The 18,034-nt window shown below is 54.0% G+C and overlaps 1 protein-coding gene across 2 annotated transcripts in view; it reads right to left on the bottom strand.

Annotated features, from left to right (window-relative positions):
* Positions 1-860: 860 nt before the first annotated feature.
* Positions 861-18,034, bottom strand: part of CGNL1 (cingulin like 1) — an 88,857-nt gene continuing 71,683 nt past the window's right edge. For both annotated transcript variants that reach the window (XM_084816579.1, XM_084816580.1), the window contains exons 14-19: positions 16,472-16,561; positions 7,438-7,521; positions 5,235-5,359; positions 4,623-4,731; positions 3,008-3,171; positions 861-2,424 (exon numbers count right to left, since the gene is read on the bottom strand). In XM_084816579.1, the coding sequence (XP_084672705.1) occupies positions 2,292-2,424; positions 3,008-3,171; positions 4,623-4,731; positions 5,235-5,359; positions 7,438-7,521; positions 16,472-16,561 (705 nt within the window). In that variant the 3' untranslated portion in view covers positions 861-2,291. The remainder of the gene's footprint in view (positions 2,425-3,007; positions 3,172-4,622; positions 4,732-5,234; positions 5,360-7,437; positions 7,522-16,471; positions 16,562-18,034) is intronic.

The following is an 18,034-nucleotide window of genomic DNA, read 5'->3' as shown; positions in this document are numbered from 1 at the left end:
TCCTGCTGGCGAAGAGTTCCCGGGAGCGGGTGGAGGCTTGGGGAGAACCGGCTTGCCACGGGGCTTGAGAGAGTATCTGAGCGCACCCAGAGGAAGCCGTAGCAGCGTCCAGGGCCGTCATTTGCAGCTGGGGCTTCGGCACCTGCCCTCGGCTCTGCTTATGCAGACGGCCAAACAGATTCAGGCCCCACGGGCTGCGGCTCCCCCACCGGGCCGGTCTATGACTTCGGCTCCCACTCGGCGGTGCTGCCAATTTGGGGCATGTGGGGAGCCAAGTGCGCATGCACAACGACAGGCTTGGCAGTGTATGCACAGAGGCTCAAAGCAGCTGGGCTCTGAAGCGGTCTTATGCAAGGCTGGCTTGGGTTCACACACCAAACACCCACAGCCCTACCCCTTCTAGTACAGATGCAAGGCCCCCTTCATCAGGGTTTGTTCTTCGCCCTTCATTTCCCCCAGAGAGCTTTCCTGCTTTTGAAGTGCCAACTGCAGACTCACACGCACGCAACCTTGAAGACATGCGTGGGGGTTCACTGCTCCCAGGGCTTCATTATTTTTGTAACTGAAGCTACTGAAAATCCCAAACATTCTCTTTGAGACACACCCATATCTGTTGCCACCCAGGCAGCCGGCAGCTACAGCTCCTTCCCAGCAATTTGATCAGAGCAGGTTCACGCCTCAGAGCTACCCACCAGCTACCATTTCCTCATCAATTCCATGTTCTCATGTAACTCGGCCCTCGCAATGCAGCAGGAGGAGGATCCGGATGCCCCCTTTTGTGAAACAGCGAAGCTGCAAAGATGGCGGCTGTGCAGAGAAAAGGGGAGCAAAGGATCGGCGAATGGGTGAAACAACAGATTGCAACAGAACCTTTTAAAACACACATAAAGCCCCCACAGTGCATACAAAGGCATGCTTACAGACATCTGCAGATAAAACTCAAAATGCATGATAGGAAAGGCCCCACATGCTTCTTGTGCAAGGCCCCAGTGGTCCACCACGGCAGGAGATCTTCGCAATGCCCGGTCAGCGCGGTGACGTGTTCCAGCTGCTGGCAAAAAACTGTCTCTGGCCACACTGTTTGGGCTCAAGGACTTCTGCACCTGCCCCTCTTGAGCTCAGGGGCTTCTCATGCCAAGGGCTTTGCATCAATCCTGTGTCAAGGTGCTTTGCTGGGTCAGAGTGAAACTGTGGGCAATTGACCATGGGAACCTTACTGAGTCAAACAAACAAACAAACAAACAAACAAACAAACACAGTGGAAAATCCACAGGAGAACCTGTTTGCTCAACAGGCCGTTTTTACAAGCGGGAGAAGGGAGTAATGGTCGAGACACCACGGGCTGCTGCTGTTGCTGCAGTTCCATTTGCTCTGAAAGCCCTGCTCAGGTCCCCAGGGGCTCCTTCATGCTGAGGCCACTGGGAGCGGAGTCTGCATCCCAGGAGCAAAGCTCCCTTCCCTTCATTAGAACAGTCCAAGATCAGACTGCAAATGACAGCTGCCTAACCTATCTACGGAAGGCAGCAGCAGGGCATCCCTTACACTCTCTGAAACTATTGCAGGATCAGGATTGGTATTTGGGTACACAGTTTCTGGTTGAGGTCTTGCTCCTAATGTTCTGCAGGGCCCTCTTGAGTAAAAGCTCTTCTAGCCCTCTCTGGATCATCCAACTCTGGATCAACCAACATAAAATGTCCTCACTGAACCCACGGGATGTAACAGACTTTTTAAAGCTTAAAAATGGTATGATAATCAATACAGCTGTCTGTACTTTATGTGCTCTATAAAAACCATGACACTTTACAAAATGGTGCTGGAATGGTCCATAAAAATCTCTAATTTAAAATATGTACATTCTATACTGTACATTCTTTCTACTTACATTGATTAAATAATACCCTTTGCGTGTGCTCCTTCTCTTATCTGTAGCATCCATGACAGACAAACCCAGTGTAGCATTGCTTAGAAGGAGAATGCTCTAGCTCCTTAGAACAGAATTTTTAGCAACAATCCTAGTTCAGCTGGGAAGCATCACCTCAACTTAGCAATACCCCCCCCCCCCCACACACACACGGTTGCAGGCACCTGTGGTCCTTCTACGTGGTTGGAACAGCAAGTCCTTTGTGTTTTAGGATATTTATTTCTGAAAGATCGAAGTCTGAAAATGGCACATCCTGGAGGGATATATAAAATTCACCTGGCACTAATCTTCCAGCAGCCATCGGCTTCTGGATTCTGTCGTTCCTCATTTTTCAACAATTAAGGTTGAACATCCATAGCTGGCTCCTTTTTTAGCTTTTGATGTCATTGTCTTTTAAGAATTTAAATCCTGACGGCGCTTCGTAGAGACTCTCCCCATCAGTGCTGAAGTCGTCATCGTCGTCATCAAGGTCACTCAGCATCTTACTTGAGGTCTTTTTGTGCCTGCTAAAGCAGAAGCACACCAACTTTTTGCATCACAGAAAATGCCTGCAAGCCACCTGGGCTGCTTTTGTGTTTGGTTCTGAAGAGACTGGCTGAGTCAAGGGGGAGTCGCCCTGTGCCTGCAGAGCCACGAGAATGGCCTGCTTGGATCTGGAGGGGAGGCCACTGGCTCCTCCGGGGCAAGGCGCCCTGTGGGCCTCTGCGCAAAGCCCCTCCGACTCCCAACGAAGCGAGTCCCGCAGTGACTCAGCACTGAAGGCTCTGGAATGACCCCCGCCCCCCCAGTCCTGCCTATTTCTGGAAGTCAGAGGGGAAAGGCCTCCATTCTGACACACTGGACAGGCTTCCAGGAAAGAGCTGCATGTTGGGCTGGATGGGGAGTCAAACCCGAGTGCTGTGGAACCCCCAGAAGCACAAACCAAGAGGGGCAGGGCTGTGTTTGCCCCAGTGGAGCAGGAAGGGGGATACGGCCTCCCAACCCGCAAGCAAGGAGCCCAGGTGGCCAGAGAAACTGGCAACCCTCTCGGGGTCACAGGGAGGTGGGCTTGTGGCGTGGAAACCGCGGAGGCCCCTCTTTCCCCACCTGAGCTCCTGCCTGATGGTGTTCAGCTGCCCTTGCAGCTGGTCATTCAAGTCCACTTGCTCTTCCAAATCCCTCTGCAGCTTCTTCTTGGCGCCCTCAAGCCGGTCGATTTCTTCTTCGGCTTCCTCCACCTGGCGCTTCATCGCTTTCAAACGCAAGCTCAGCTGCGGAAGGAGGAGAGGAGGGGCCCATCAGAACTGGGGCGGAGAACGGGCCATTAATCGCCAGCCCCTTGAGGCAAGCAATGAAGCGCTCGTGGGAAAAGGCACTTGGAGGGAGGGAGGATGGCGCAGACCGCAGCTGGCGCTCTCCGGCTGCGCGCAACCACATCTGCAAGGGAGCAGCTGTAGCCTGTGACGAGGAAAGGTCGGCCTGGGGAAACAGAATTCCCCAGCTCCCCGAGCATGGGGAGAGAACTGGGCAGGCCAGCCGGTCCACCACCCAGAGGAATTTCCGTAGGACTCCTGTGCCTGTAACACCCGGCACAGGTCACGCCTGTTTACCCATTCCCGCTCCCTCTGGATAGTTTGTGGGCGGAAGGGCAGGAGCAAGGAGAGCAGGGGGAGAGGAAGGCGTGGCCGTGCACACAGAACAGTGCCAGGCCAGGCGGGCTGAGACACGTCACCTCGCCAGCAGCCCTGGCCAGCCCGCCTGACAGCAAGGCAGCCTCGCCCAGGGGAGGCCGTGCCGCCCAGCTCTGGGCCCGACCTCTGTCCAGAGCTGCTGGTACCGAGCAGGGCCACTGACGACACCTCGGTGCCCAAGGCGGAAATTCCAACTGGCGCGTGAAGCTGCGGCTCAAGCAGAGCCCACCCCACGAGGCCTTTCTCCCCGGGCAAGCATGGCTGGCACAGACGGGGCAGCCCAGGGGCAGCAGGCAGGGTGGTGCCGGCACGCTGCAGTGCTGCAGCCAAAGTCTGCCGGCCCCCTCCCTGGCACAGCCCCTGGCACAGCAGGGCTGGGGGGAGGGGCTGCTGCGCTTGACCCCCCAACGGCTTTCTCCCGGCCTTGCTCCAGGCACAGAGGAGGGTCTGGAGCCACACGGGGACGAGAGCAGGGCTTCGCAGGGAAAGCAGCTGTCGGGGGAAGGGTCAGCGCTCCCGCTGGCCCAAGGGTGCTTTGTGAGGGAGATGAGGCGGCTGGAGCGTCGTCACGCTCGGCTGCCATGCAGGCTGCCTCGCGGCGCAGGCAGCGGCGGACTGAATGGGCATCTGGCCTGACCTGGGGGCAACACTGCTGTTGCCAGGAGGGCTATTTCGGTATCACCTCCCTGTTCCCAAAAATGTCAAAGGGAGAAACAGGCAAGGAGCCACGTGTTTTGCCCTCTGCTGTCCTGCAAAGGAAGGGACAAGACGGCCTTTAGGGAGCCTCAGACACAACAGCGTTTGTGCAAGAGCAACGGAGGCGGACAAGTCTGGGCTGCAGGCCCCTGTTGGCACAGGGTCACCATGGCGTCACGGTCTTATCTTCATCTCGGAACAGTGAGCCCTCGCAGCAGCTCACTTTGAGGCGAAGAGGGGGACGTGAATGATAGAACAAGAAATGCGGGGGGAACGTAGACGTGGGTGAGAAACTCTTGATGAGCAGAACAGCCAAGAGACCCGCCCCACTGCACCTGGTCCTTCTGGTCCGTCAGGGAGAGATGCTCGTCGTCCACCTGCATCATGAGCTCCTTCACTTTCCTTTCAAGCCGGCGGTTGCTCAGCTGGAGGTTAGCCCGATCCCTACAGCGGCAGGCAAAGGGGACATGTGGAGAGGAGCACGGCACGAGCCGAGGGGCACCCTGCTGGCTTGGGCCACAGGCCCATCACACCCAGCTTCTCACAGCAGCCACCCAGAGGCCTCTGGCCACAGGCCCACTAGCAGGGCAGGAAGGCCGTGGCCCGCGATCCCCCCCCCCCCCCCAGCAGCAAGCATCTCGAGGCACGTTGCTTCTGGACATGGACATTCCCTTTATGCTGCCCTCTGCATTTCAGTGGGGCTCTTGGGCTGTACTATTTTTATCGGTTTGATGTTATTGTACTCTGTGCATTCATTTTAAATATCGTATGCTCTTTTGAGTGCTCACTGTAGAATGGAAAGGTGTGTGATTTTTTTGTAACAGGTAAGGTATTTTTTAAGCTAACAGAGGCTCTGGATGCCCTGTATTCAGTATTGCAACTCTCAAAGTAGCTGGATGCCTCATCACAGAGGTGCCAAGCTCCCCGATCCTTGCAGCCTCTTTTACCTGTCTTCATTCTCTAGCCGCTCCTCCAGCTCCAGGATCCTGGCTTCCATCTGAGCGAGGAGCCCTTCTTTGCTGGACCGATACGAGCCTTCGAGGTGAAGGATCCGACTTTTCAGGTCTTTGTTCTGAAACAAGAATGTGCGGAGTTTATTGAACAGGTAAGTCTGTGAACTAATTAACATACAGGGTTGGCCCCAAGACATTCTGATGCCTGTGGCAGAAAGTAAAAATGAAATTCAACAGAGACACATGCAAAGATGCATTTAGGCTTTAAAAAATCAGGAAATGCTTGGATATTGAATGGGGGATACCTGGCTTAGCAATGGTACAACTGAAAAGGATTTTGAGACTGTAGTCGATCACAAGCCGAACATGAGACAGCAGGGTGATGCAGCTGCAAAAAAAGCTAACGTGATTCTGGGCTGCATTACTAGAACCATAGTTTCCAAGTCACAGGAAGTTATAGTTCCACTTTTTTTGGCACTTGTCAGAACTCATCTCAGTACTGTGTCATTCTGGGCACCGCACTCTAAGTATAGACAAATTGGAATGGGTTCCGAGGAGTTGATGGTATGGAAAACAAGTCTTGTGAGGAAAGGTTGAAGGAACTGGGTCTGTTTAATAAGCAGAAGAGAAGACTGAGGGGGAACATAATAGCATTCTTCAAAAACTGAAAGGGCTGATGCACAGAAGAGGGCAAAGACATATTCTTTGCTTCCCTAGAGGGCAGTGCGAGATCTAGTGGGCTGAAGTTACAGCAAGATAGATTTGGGCTGAAGAGTAGGAGACACTTTTTGATGGTAAGAGCAAGTTGAGACCGAAGGCAATTATCTAGACAGGCGGGTGGTGGGTGCTCCTCCCTGGCCAGAGGCTGGAGCCATCTGGTGGGATGCTCTAGCACTGGGAGGGGGAGTGGGCTGGGTGGCCCACAAGACCCGCTCCAACCCTATGAGTGAATGAAGATCCAAACAGCCCCCCTTCCCACTGATGAAGACGAGCCACGCTCCACCTGGAGATTCTCTCACTGAGATAAACGGAGACGGGTAGGTTGTGGCCCATGGCTCAAAACTGTCTCCCCTTGTGGCACCCTTAATGGCGCCTTGAAATCCATCCTGCCTGCCAGTTCACACTGGGTAATAGTTTTGTGATTTTAGTGTCTTTGTCTCGGAACTGTGAGCCACCCCAGGAGCTCGCTTTGAGGTGAAGAGGGGGATGTACATTTTCAATAAATAAATACATGAGTAATGTAAATGGGGGTGACAATGTCTCAGTAAGCACAACAGCCTAAGAGACCCTTCCCCACTTCACCCAGTCCGTTCTGTCCAGGGCTGCTTCTGACTGACAAACACAAAACTTGCCTTTTGAAACACAGCCAGGGGATGGGACTGTAGGACAGGAGGAGGGAGAGGCTCCTTCAGAGTATTCAGTAGCTTCATGGGATACACAGTAGCACCTCAGAGGGCATAAATCCCATGTTTGCCAATTTTGCTTTTATAGAGTGCTCTTGGGCATGTACAGAGAGTCTTCCCTTTCCCACCAAGCAACCACAGCTGAGCTGCACACAGCTGGAGCGCAAAGGCATAGCAGAGGCACAGCCCTGAGCCTCAACAAGTCTCCTTTGAGAGGCTAACCGCTATGGGAGATCTCTGAGAATTGGCAACGACTTGGATCTTTCAGTATCCAACGCAATTCAAATTATCTTTGGCAGAGTGTCAAAACAGGTATAATAATCCTAATAGAGCTGGAAGATATAAATATAAAAATTTTGCATTTCAAACCATGCAGTCCATTACTTATTTTATACAAACGCACACATGCAAATATAAATAAACCCAGAAACAGTTGATCCTTCTGAGAAGGAAAAACGCACGTGCTGTCTTGGGTAGCTAAAATGCAGGCCCGCCACAAGGCGGTGCTCTGCTCCTGAAGACCAGACCAGGTGAGTGAGTTTGAAGGTGGATTCTTCTTGAACAGTTTCCCACATCAGTGCCCAATCTGTCTGATCATTGCTGCTGCTTGCCCTGGAAGAAGGCTCTGCCCCTTAATCCCGAGCGCGTGGGGCTGGGCTCCGGACCCTCGGCAACGGGAGGGCTCAGAAGCACTGAGGCCCTCCACTATGCACACACTGCAGTGCCCGGCCCTAGCCCTAACCGAAGCCAGACACCGAGGTGAGCCTGGGCACAAGCCAAGCTGCCATCCTTACCTGCCTTTCCAGCAAGATCTTGTCACACTCCAGGTCCTGCCTCGTAGCCCTTTCCTGAAGTAATTCGCTCCTCATTTGCTCAATCTAAAGTTGTGGAGAGAGAAACACGGCTGGAACTACAGAATGGACGGCTTCACGTGGATATAACCTAAACGTTGCTGGCATTACAGAGCAATACTTACAGTGGTTTGTTGGGCTGCTGGATGGAAAGGATTTCAGGAGAAACTTTTACTGGAGTGAAATATTTGCATTAGGCTGGATATCTTAGGTTCTTGTTTCTGTTTTGAAATTTGGGGTTAACGGTATTTTCCTTATTACTGGAAGCTGCCCTGAACAGGTTTTGCCCAGAGGGCCTATAGCTTTTAGAAATAAATAAATTATTCTAAGAGGAATGGGAGGTCAAAGAGGACCCCAGCCCAAGATCCACTCTGGCACTGCACGCAACACGTAGCACCTGGCAAGGGGGCACCGGACCATGTCCTGGTTCTGACCATACAAACCAGAAGAGGCTCCAGAGGTTTGCAATAAATCTGATGAAATCATTCCATACGCACACAACATGAGGAAGCACTGAAGGACCCAATTGCAAAGATGGACAGATCCTCCTCACTAGGGGCCGACTGACCAGGCACTTGGGGGCCAGTTCCCCGAAATGGGGGAGGGTGGGTTCCTATCCAGCAGGCAACACATACAAAGTGACAGTGCACCCCCGACGTGCGCAGGCCCGTGCAAACATGCATGCAAAGTGCCAGGGACTTGTGAAATCAGCGCCGATGCCTGGACTTCAGACGGTCAGATCTGCGGAGCACAGGCTGCCCTGCGTCCGTCTTTTCCAAGGCCTTGTTGCTGGGGTCATGCAGAAAACATTCCTATAACTGCTTCAAGAGATCCAGACAAAATAAAATTCCGAAGGGCAAAAAAATTAATGAGTGATTAAAGGCACCGCTTTTAGACGGAGAGAGTTTGTGGGGCGTGCTGGATGTAGCTGGTCACGGTGCAGTTCCGCACACTGTGCGGTTGTGTTCTCAGAGTGCTCAGGGGCTGTGAAAACTGTGGCTGGCCATCGCGGGTCTCACGTGACGGGCGGATGTAGGGCAGCGTGTCTTACAGCGCCGAGGTGATGGCTGCTGCTGCTGCAAAATGCATCCAAGTAGAAGGGGCAGCAGAGAACTGTATATTGTTGCAGAATTCCCCGGGTGCGGAGGCATTCCAGGGCCAGGATTATGGAGCTGATCCTTGTGATTTATTAGATTTCTAATAAATCGCCCCATAGCCAAAGCTCTCTGGATGGTTTACAAAGCTTAAAGGCCATTAAAGATAACAGCATACAAAGTTTAAAACCATGTACATAAAAACACACAAACGATTTCCTTTGGGCGAGAGAAAGAGACTCACATTAGGGAGTCTTTGTAGTTCCTGCTTTAATTACCAATATACCAGCAGAGCATAAGTGAAGGAAAACACTTCCCTATAAGCAAGTAGCAGAACATGTATCTCGGGGAATATGGCGCCTCCTGCATCATATTCCCAGGGAGAAACTGTGCCAAACAGCCCCAAAGCTGCAACTCAGTTGTGCGAACACCAGCCGCACGCTTAGCTCTCCACCCCTGCTCATACAGCACTGCAATGTGCTGGCTCTCTCCCTCTGTCACACCCCCACACACAAAGACACGCACACCCCTGCGGCTCACAGGCCTCTGTCCCCATGTCTGTAGGTGACTCTCCCATCCGGGGGGCCTCCACAGCCACTGAAGGACCACCTGGGCTCCTCTGTCAGCTCCTGGACTGCCCACTGGAAAGGCTGGCAGCTGGACTTCTCCAACGGTCAGCAAATGCCAGGAGCTGTGACAACAGCACCACCGCACATTGCTGCAGAGGAAGGGGCTGCACATCGTGTTCGTGGAGCCAATTCTCGGATGCACACGCAGGGTGAAATGCAAAGGCTGCACATCCGACCTGCCACTGCGGGCGGACGCCCCGGGCCCGGCGTTGGCGCTGTGGGGGCCTGGCCAGGAGTGCGCTTCCCGGCCCTCAGGCCCGCCCCTCTCCCCACTGGCCGGCACCGCGCACTCCTCACTGGCAATCCAAGGTGAGCTCCTCCCAGTTTACAGCATCAAGGACGGCCGCTCTGTGGCTGCCTTCCGGGTCCCGTCATGACCTTGCACGAGCCAACTGGACTTCTCCCTTGTACCCTTGGCCCAACGGAACCAACTGGGAGATCTCTCGGCTTAGCTGCAAAACCTGCTCTTCAGCTTCATTCCTGCACCTTGGGCTGTCCAGATAAGCCTCAAGGCCACGAAAGGGGGAAACTGTAGCCTTCTCCCTCGTAACTGGCTGGGTCTAAATGCGCCAGGAGGGCTTGGAGGCCTGCTGTGGGGAAAACATGGGCAGGAGATGATAGAGAAAAGACATGGGCAGGAGCTAGCCCTTGGGAGCGTCCTGTGGCATTATCCACAGCACTGGGAAATGCCCGTATCTGGCTAGGGCGGGGAGGTGGCCACCGTGCAGCCGCCTTGCTAGATCAGGCTGAAGGTCCATTTTGTCCAACATCCCATCAGCCAATAGCCAAATACCTCGCAAGGAGGGAGTGAAGCTGAGACGGCCATTCCCTGGCACCAGTCACTGGCATTTGGTACTGCCGTGTCCTGCCTCTGGGCCAGGAATTACAGACCACAACTCGCGACAGGGAATCCTGCCTCTTAAAGTAAGGACCCCCGCTGGAATCCACTGCCACAAGGCACCGTGGAAGCTTGTGCTTGTAATGGCGTTGGAGGGGATGAGAGGGGGTGTGGAGGTGCTGCTCACAAGGCCTGGGCCTCAATGGAGGAATCCAGGTCAGAGCCTCCCTGACAGATGGCTGTCCAGCCTCGTCTTCAACGCCTCCACCAGTGTGGGAGAGCCCACCACCTCCCTGGGTAATTGGTTCCATTGTTGTATTGCTCTAACGCTCAGGAAGTTTTTCTTGATGTTCAGCTGGAATCTGGCTTCCTGTAACTTGGGCCCATTATTCCATGTCCTGCACTCTGGGATGACTGAGAAGAGATCCTGGCCTTCCCCTCTGGGACAGCCTTTCAAGTACTTGAAGAGGGCTATCCTGTCTCCCCTCAGTCTTCTCTTCTCAAGGCTAAACATGCCCAGTTCCTTCAGTCTGTCCTCATAGGGCTTTGTTTCCAGTCCCCTGATCATCTTTGTTGCCCTCCTCTGAACCCTCTCCAGTTTGTCCGCATCCTTCTTAAAGTGTGGCGCCCAGAACTGGACACAGTACTCCAGATGAGGCCTAACCAGTGCTGAGTAGAGGGGAACTAGTACTTCCCGGGATTTGGAAGCCATGCTTCTATTAATGAAGCCCAAAATAGCATTTGCCTTTTTTGCAGTCACATTTTGTTTCTGTCTTCCAAAGTATTGGCTATCCCGCCCAATTCTGTGTCATCTGCAAATATGATCAGCATTCCCTGCACCTCCTCCTCCAAGACATTAATAAAAATGTTGAAGAGCAGTAGGCCCAGGACTGAACCCTGCGGTACCCCACTCATTACCTCTCCCCAGTTTGAGAAGATCCCATCGACAAGCACTCTTTGAGTCCGATTCTGTAGCCAACTGTGGATCCACCGGATCGTTGTTTCATCTAGCCCACTTTGAGCTAGTTTGCTCTTCAGGATATCATGGGTCACTTTGTCAAAACTTTGCTGAAGTTGAGGTATATGATGTCTACAGCATTCCCACAGTCCACAAGGGAGGTTACTTGATCCAAAAATGAGATCAGATTCGTCTGACAGGATATGTTCTTGACAAATCCATGTTGGCTTCGAGTAATCACTGCATTATTTTCAAGGTGCTTCCAGATGGATTGGTTTAGAATCTGCTCCAGAATTTTCCCAGGGATTGATGTCAGAATGACTGGTCTGTAGTTCCCAGGTTCCTCCTTTTTACGCTTTTTGAAGATAGGGACAACGTTAGCCCTCCTCCCGTCATCTGGCACTTCCCCCGTCCTCCATCATTTCTCAAAGAGAATAGACAGCGGTTCTGAGAGTTCTTCTGCCAGTTCCTTTATGACTCTAGGATGCAGTTCATCTGGCCCTGGAGATTGGAACTCATTCAAAGTCATTAGGTGTTCCTTGACCATATGCCTATCAATCTCAGGCTGCAATCCTGCCCCTTCAGCCTGTACTTCGCCTTTGCCAGGGGGGTCACAGACCCTCTTTTGGGGGAGACTGAGCCAAAGTAGGAATTGAGCACCTCTGCCTTTTCTTTGTCATCTGTTATCGTTTTGCCATCCTTATTTAATAGCTGAACCACCATTTCTTTCCTCTGCCTTTTACTATGCACGTAGCTGAAGAAAGCCTTTTTATTGTTTTTAGCATCCCTTGCTAACTTCAGCTCGTTCTCAGCTTTAGCCTTTCTGACACCATCCCTGCAATTCTGTGTCTACCTGCCGGTAGTCTTCCTTTGTAGCTTGGCCTTCTTTCCACTTCCTATATGTGTCCTTTTTTGTTTTCAGGTCATCTCTTAGCTTTTTGTGAAGCCACATTGGCTTCTTCTCTTGTCTTCCACCTTTTTTTCTTCTTGGAATTGTTTGTAATCGTGCCTTGAGAATTTCCTTTTTTAAAAGCTCCCACCCATCTTGGACTCCTTTTCTCATTAGTCGCTTGCCATGGGACCTTACTGATCATTGTTCTGAGTTTATTAAAATCAGCTTTCCAAAAAGGAAAAGGAGTGCCCAATTACAAAGGACGACTCCTCGGGAGCAAGAGGGCCTGTAGCACACTGCAGCTGAGCCCTGAGTGGGGCTCAGAAAGCTCTGGCCACATAAGCCTTCAGTTTTAGCCTAGCTGGTGCTGGAACAACATTGTTCATCAGCCCCTGCGCCTCGTACCTTGTTTTCTGGACCTTGCCTTGTGGTTGGCCTCCTGTGCTACTGACCCCCGGACTCCAGTTTGACTCTGCTTCTGGACTGTGAATGGTAACTTACTGCTTCACTATGCTTTGACCTTTGCTTGTACCTGGACCATGTCTGCCTTTCTTGATCCCATACTGGACTGAAACCTTTGGCCTTGACCATTTGACTGCTCTGTTGCCTTGCCTTTTGGACTGCCCCACAATTTGCTCTAACGCGTAGTCTGATCCAGTCATAGCAGGACACACAGGAACAACTCGCAGGCAGAGGCTGCAAAGTTTCGTAGTGGAACTGGCTGCCCCACCTCTTCCTGGAACTCAGCAGGGCGCTGACCTGGAGCAGGCACCAGTGTTGCCTACTTCTCCCGAGGAGAGGCTTTGAGTGGCCAGAAGGGCCGACATCTCCAGGGCTGAGCTTTGCCGTGGGCCAGTTGGCACCTCTGCCCCTGTGATTCGGGGGGTGGGTGGAGGTCCCCTCAGGGGGTGCTGGGTTCCCTGGTGCTGGGTTCTCGGGTGGGGAGTGTTAACTCCCTGTGGTCCCATCTGAGCTGGGGCAGCAGGAAGGCCCTGCTCCTCCTCTCTGGAGGTCTGTTGCCAGCCCGGGGCGGATGGCTCCTCCTGACAACCCCAGACGGGACCCCTTGGCTGCTGCTCCACGCTGAGCCTCCCTTCAGGATGGAGGTAATATAAGCTTCCTGTGCTTCTGGGAGCAACACCTCCACGCTTCCTCTTGTCCTTTCCAACGCATCTCGTTCCATTGCACGCACAAGCTTCCATCGTGCCGCTGCAGTGCCGTGGGTCCTTTTGGGACGGGGCGCAGCTGCGGAGCTGGTTGTCGAGGAGAAAGTAATTCCATTTCTAATAATAGCTTGAAGACAACTACAGGCACGGTCTTCCCCTCCTGCCGGGCACCCATGTGGCTCGCTGCTCCTTGAGAAAGGGGGAATCAGGAGGCCAGTAATGCCTCCCTGCTCCCCGAACCAGCCGACTCGGCAGAGAGGCTTGGCTGCTCAAGAACAGAGGCTAATGGGGACGTCGATGCATCGCCGGCCGAAAGGAGCCGTCGCCTCCGCATTTTCGTCTGCCTGCCCCATGCACCTGCGCCGCGCAAGGAGCAGGCGTGTGCCATCAGCCGGGGCCTCGCTGCCACAGGAAATGAGTGGCGCTGCCAGCCTGGCTTCATCCCTCGCGCGTTTACTCTGCCATCGCCATGGAACTGGCTTCTAGCAGGGCTGTGAGAAGCTGCTCCGAAGCCAGTTACTTCCTGCTCCACCTGCTTCGTCTTCTTCCCTTGCTGCAGGCCAAGAGCGCCCCGAGGCAACAGAAGGAGGCCGGCTCCTCAACTTCAAGGCAGGAGGGAGAAGCAAAGGCGGCAGACTAGTCCTCAGTGGTGCTGAGCTGGATTCTAGGCAGAGGCCGCCCCGTGCCATGGCACAGCGAGGTGCTGGGGGTGTGCCCAATAACATCCCCTTACGCCCACAGCTAGAGTGGGGTTCAAGTCATCCCCTGCTTTGCAAATAATGCAGGATTCCCAGCACTGATTCTGGGCAGCATACTTCAATCCAGACAAGCGGGCTTGCGCGCAGAAGGCCCCCAGTTCAATCCCCAGCATCACCTCCAGGCAGGGCCGGGAAAATTCCTGCCCGAAACCCTGGAAAGCTCCGGCTGCCGCTCAGCATCAAGCATGCTGGGCTAGACGGACCAAGGGTCTGACTCGGCATACGGCAGCTTCCTCTGTTCCTAGATTTAGGGCCAAACTACAGAAAATGATGGAGACCCAGGATCAGACCTCCCACCTCTCCACATTTTTGCAAAGGGAGCTGCAGCCATCCCCACCTGACTCAGACAGGACTTTGTCCCTAAGAAAAGCCCTTGCTCTTCCAATCCTTATGACGCCCTGAAGCTATTTTCCCCATTAGGAAACAGCATATGGATACCCATAGGTTTCCCCTTAGCACAGCAAATAGTGGGACCTCCATCAGGAAAGAGCAGTGGGAGAGAGCTGCCCTTGCCTTAGGGATGGGCGTGGATCCAAACATGGCTCTCCCCAGTCCCAGGCCGACACTCTACCCATTCTCTACCTGCTGCATCACACTGGTTGTGCTGGGTTCCGGGTCCATAATTTCAAGCACCATTACGATCCTGAACTAATCAAAGGACCATATGCAGACAGGACACCCGTGGGCCACTTTGGCCATCCGAAATGGGCGCCTGCATGTTCCCCCTGCTGCCCTCCACCCCCACCCCCGACAGTTCTGATGCTGAGAACACAAGGGGCCTGATCGGGGAACACCGTGCCCCTGAGTCCGCTGCACTGTTTTGCATCCAGTAACTACATTTCAGTCGCTTCTTTTCTACCGCCTGCCCAGCTCGCTAAACGCACAGAGGCAGGACAAGCAGGTGGGGGCCAGTGGGGCACCCTTTGTCACCGATGTTTACCAAAACAAGCCCATTATTCTTCCTTGCCGTATTACGAATGCTTAGCAGACCCTGAAATGGTCTGCTGGGAATCCATCCATCCCTTGGACTTCCCAGCGTGGGCTCAGAACAAGGCCGCCTTGTTGTCCTGCATGAAATCCAGAGCCTTGGGCACAAATGCCTATTTTGCCCCAGCCCAGCCCATCGTTTATGGAATAGGCTGGTCAGCCAGCGGCGGCCTGCCTTGCCTCCAAAGCTCCTGGCCCAGAGGCTCAGGTGCTCTTTGTGCGCAGGATCGCAGCAGTGGCCAGGCGAGCGGTCAGAGAGGCAGCAGGTAGAGCGACACTGCAGGCGAGCCCGGGATGTGCGGAGCTCACTGTGCCGGGACGTGGCGACAACAGGCACAGCCTCAGGCGACTCTGAAAGAGGAGTGCGGCAAGCCATGTGGGGAGGCCTCTCTGCGGCCCAGGCGGGAGCGCTCAGGTAGGCGGAGCCTCTCCAGCCCTGGGGCCGTGTTGGAGAAGCCCGCGTGGGCCTGGTGGTGGGCAGGCCCAAGGCAAAAGGGGGGGTAAGCCCACCAAGAAATGCCAGCCTGTTGCAGCTCAGGGTTCTTCCTGCCAGCGATGAAGGCCGAGGAGTGGCGCTCCAGCCTCTTTCCACGGGGAAAAACAACACAAAGGCCCAGAAACCCCAACAACCTGTGGGTGGGGGGGAAACTGGTGGGGCCAGTGGGTCTGCGAGCAGCAGATGCTGGGGGACAAGCCAGAGGGGGGGCTTTTGCCTTCATGCCCTGATTGTGGGCCCCCAGGGCACACGTGCGTGGCTGGCCGTGGTTGGGAGCCAGCCACTGGACCGCATAGTCTGATCCAGCCACGCCATTCATGCATCGAAATCCTTTGTCCCGTTCCCCCCCTGTGCTGAAGCGATGCAAACGCAGCTGTGCTGACGCTCTGCTGGGTTTTGAGGGTTTCATGTTGTAGCAGTACTGAGCTCAATATACGTTCTGATGTTATGATTATACATTTGTATCTTATTGATTCATAGCTCTTGCACACCACCCCGAGGACTTTGTTGATGTGCAGTATAAAAAATGTCACCAATAAACAATCCCTGATAACATTTTAAGTGGGAGACAGCAAGGAAGAAGATAGGGGGCTTCCATGCTATTCTGCAACAGGGTCCAGATCCGACATCCAAGCAAAGAGAGGTACACCCTGCCTCTGTGTGCACTGGCACGGCTGCCTGGGTGCCCCCGAGCAAGTGGGCATGCAAAGGGGCGGGAGATCGGGGCCTCCAGGAGCGTGGCGCAGCGTTACTGCTTTCTCTCCGACAGCGCTCCTCGACTGACGCTTGGGAGGTGTTGCATGTGATGGGCACAGCTCTGCCATACAAGCCTCATCAGCGCCAACAGGAAATGGAGGGATTTAGCAGCAGCCCCGTGTTGCTGACAGCGCACGAGGGTGGCCCGGGGGAATCCGCCCACACACTGTCCCCAGCACCTCGGAGAAAGGCTGTAGGGGAAGGGGAGGCAGAAGGGGAATGGAATGGACTGGACGGAACCCCCCGCCCCCCGTGAGTGGAATGGCTCCCAGGCACACCACTGAGGAAGCTGCTGGCAGTCTGTGCCCAGAAATCGAGAGGGGCTTCCTACAGTGCTGGGGCTTCCCCACTGCAAGTAGCCAGGGCCGGCCCACACAGCCTTTCACCCACCCTGGCCAAGTACCTGCTCTCTGCACCTGCTGATCCGTTCCGACAAGATATCCGAATTGCTCCGTTCCTCTTCGAGCTCCATCTCCAGCTGGGACATCTTGTCCTAAAAGGCACAAGGCAACTTGGGCTCAGTGCAAGAGGCTGCGCAAAGCGGAGTTACGGAACAGCTCTCCCTTCAGCACGCCACAGCGCCAGACAGAGAACAGATGAAGGCTGCTTCAAACGGCTGGCTCTGCATGACGGGAAGTCAGGAAAAGAATCTGGGCTATAATGTGCTGCAACACACAGAAAATCCGGAAAAATGTTCTGTGTGTGGCCTCATTCTAACCCAGATAGAACTTGACCTTAATGGAAAATTTCTCAATGTTAAAGTGGTCAGAAAGTACTCACCGCAAAAAACGTGGGACCAGGTTACCTGAAAAATTCATCTCCCCCTACACAGACCCGCTAGCCCACTGCAGTCTTCAGGGGAGGCGTTGTTACCCATTTAACACCCTGGCAAGGGGCCTTCTCTTGTTGGCACCCACCCTCTGGAATGACCTCTCCTCCCCTCTGCGATAAGACAGGTGCTCTTATAAGACACAATAATCGTGTCATGTGTGTTCCACCATCATTAAAAACTTACTTGTTTACCCTGGCTTTTCCCAACCATCAACTTATCTAAATACTGTTGTGCTTTTATAATGATGTTTCGTTTTATAATTTTGTTGTAAACCACTTTGGGATTTTTATAATGGGAAGCAGTATATATTGTAAATATTCTTAAATAAATAAATACACCATTCCCTGGGGCAGCTTCTTGGGGCAACCAGGGCTTGCCACCCATCATGCATGACACCAGTGCATCGAGAGCCATGAGAAGCACCGCTGCACATCCTGCACGGGCCACAGAGCCAGGAGCCACGGCCAGAGAAGGTGCCATCTTCATGCTCCTGCGTCCTGCGGGGCGGGCGGCCTGCCCCGTGGTGCTCTGTGTTGGCGCGCCCCTAAGCACAGCAGCTCTACTTCCAGAAACAGAGCTCGAGGACTTCCCTCTGTTGGGTTTTGTTTTACGCCAGGGCTGGGCAGCTTGTGGCCCTCCAGAAGTTTTGGCCCACCACTCCCCTTGGCTACGCTAACTGGGGCAGAGGGAAGTTGCGGGCCAAAGCTGCCCCCCCGTTTTATATCACCTTTTAAAAACATTTGTTTGTTTTTTAGGTAAATTGTATCTCTTTTTGTGAAGCGGCCTTGGAAACACAGTTGAAGGGCAGGATCAAAATGTACAGAAGAAGCAGCACACAGCACAGGCCGGGGCCAAACGCGCAAGCAGCTTCAGCAGGGCCTATGGAGCAGACTGCGGCCGCAAGGGGCCTCGAATACGGGCGGTGGGGTCCGTTCTGTGTTCCAGTGCCGGGGGCCCGTCTCCCCGCTCGGGGGCCTGCTGGCACGAGGGGGGCAGCACACGCCCGAGGGGCCTTCCCCCGCTTCAACAACCAGCCCACCACTTCGGGGCGCTTGCTCAAATCATCGCCTCTCTGAGACTGTATGAACCTGGGCTGTGGGACCAGAAAAGAGACAGCACGGAGCTTTCTACTGG

Source organism: Heloderma suspectum, chromosome 11 (genome assembly GCF_057233095.1).
Source record: "Heloderma suspectum isolate Gila_16-S chromosome 11, 16-S_ref, whole genome shotgun sequence".
In the NCBI taxonomy this organism is placed as follows: domain Eukaryota; kingdom Metazoa; phylum Chordata; class Lepidosauria; order Squamata; family Helodermatidae; genus Heloderma; species Heloderma suspectum.
The sequence above is the reverse complement of the archived record's forward strand: the minus strand, read 5'-3'. Positions and strand labels throughout refer to the sequence as shown.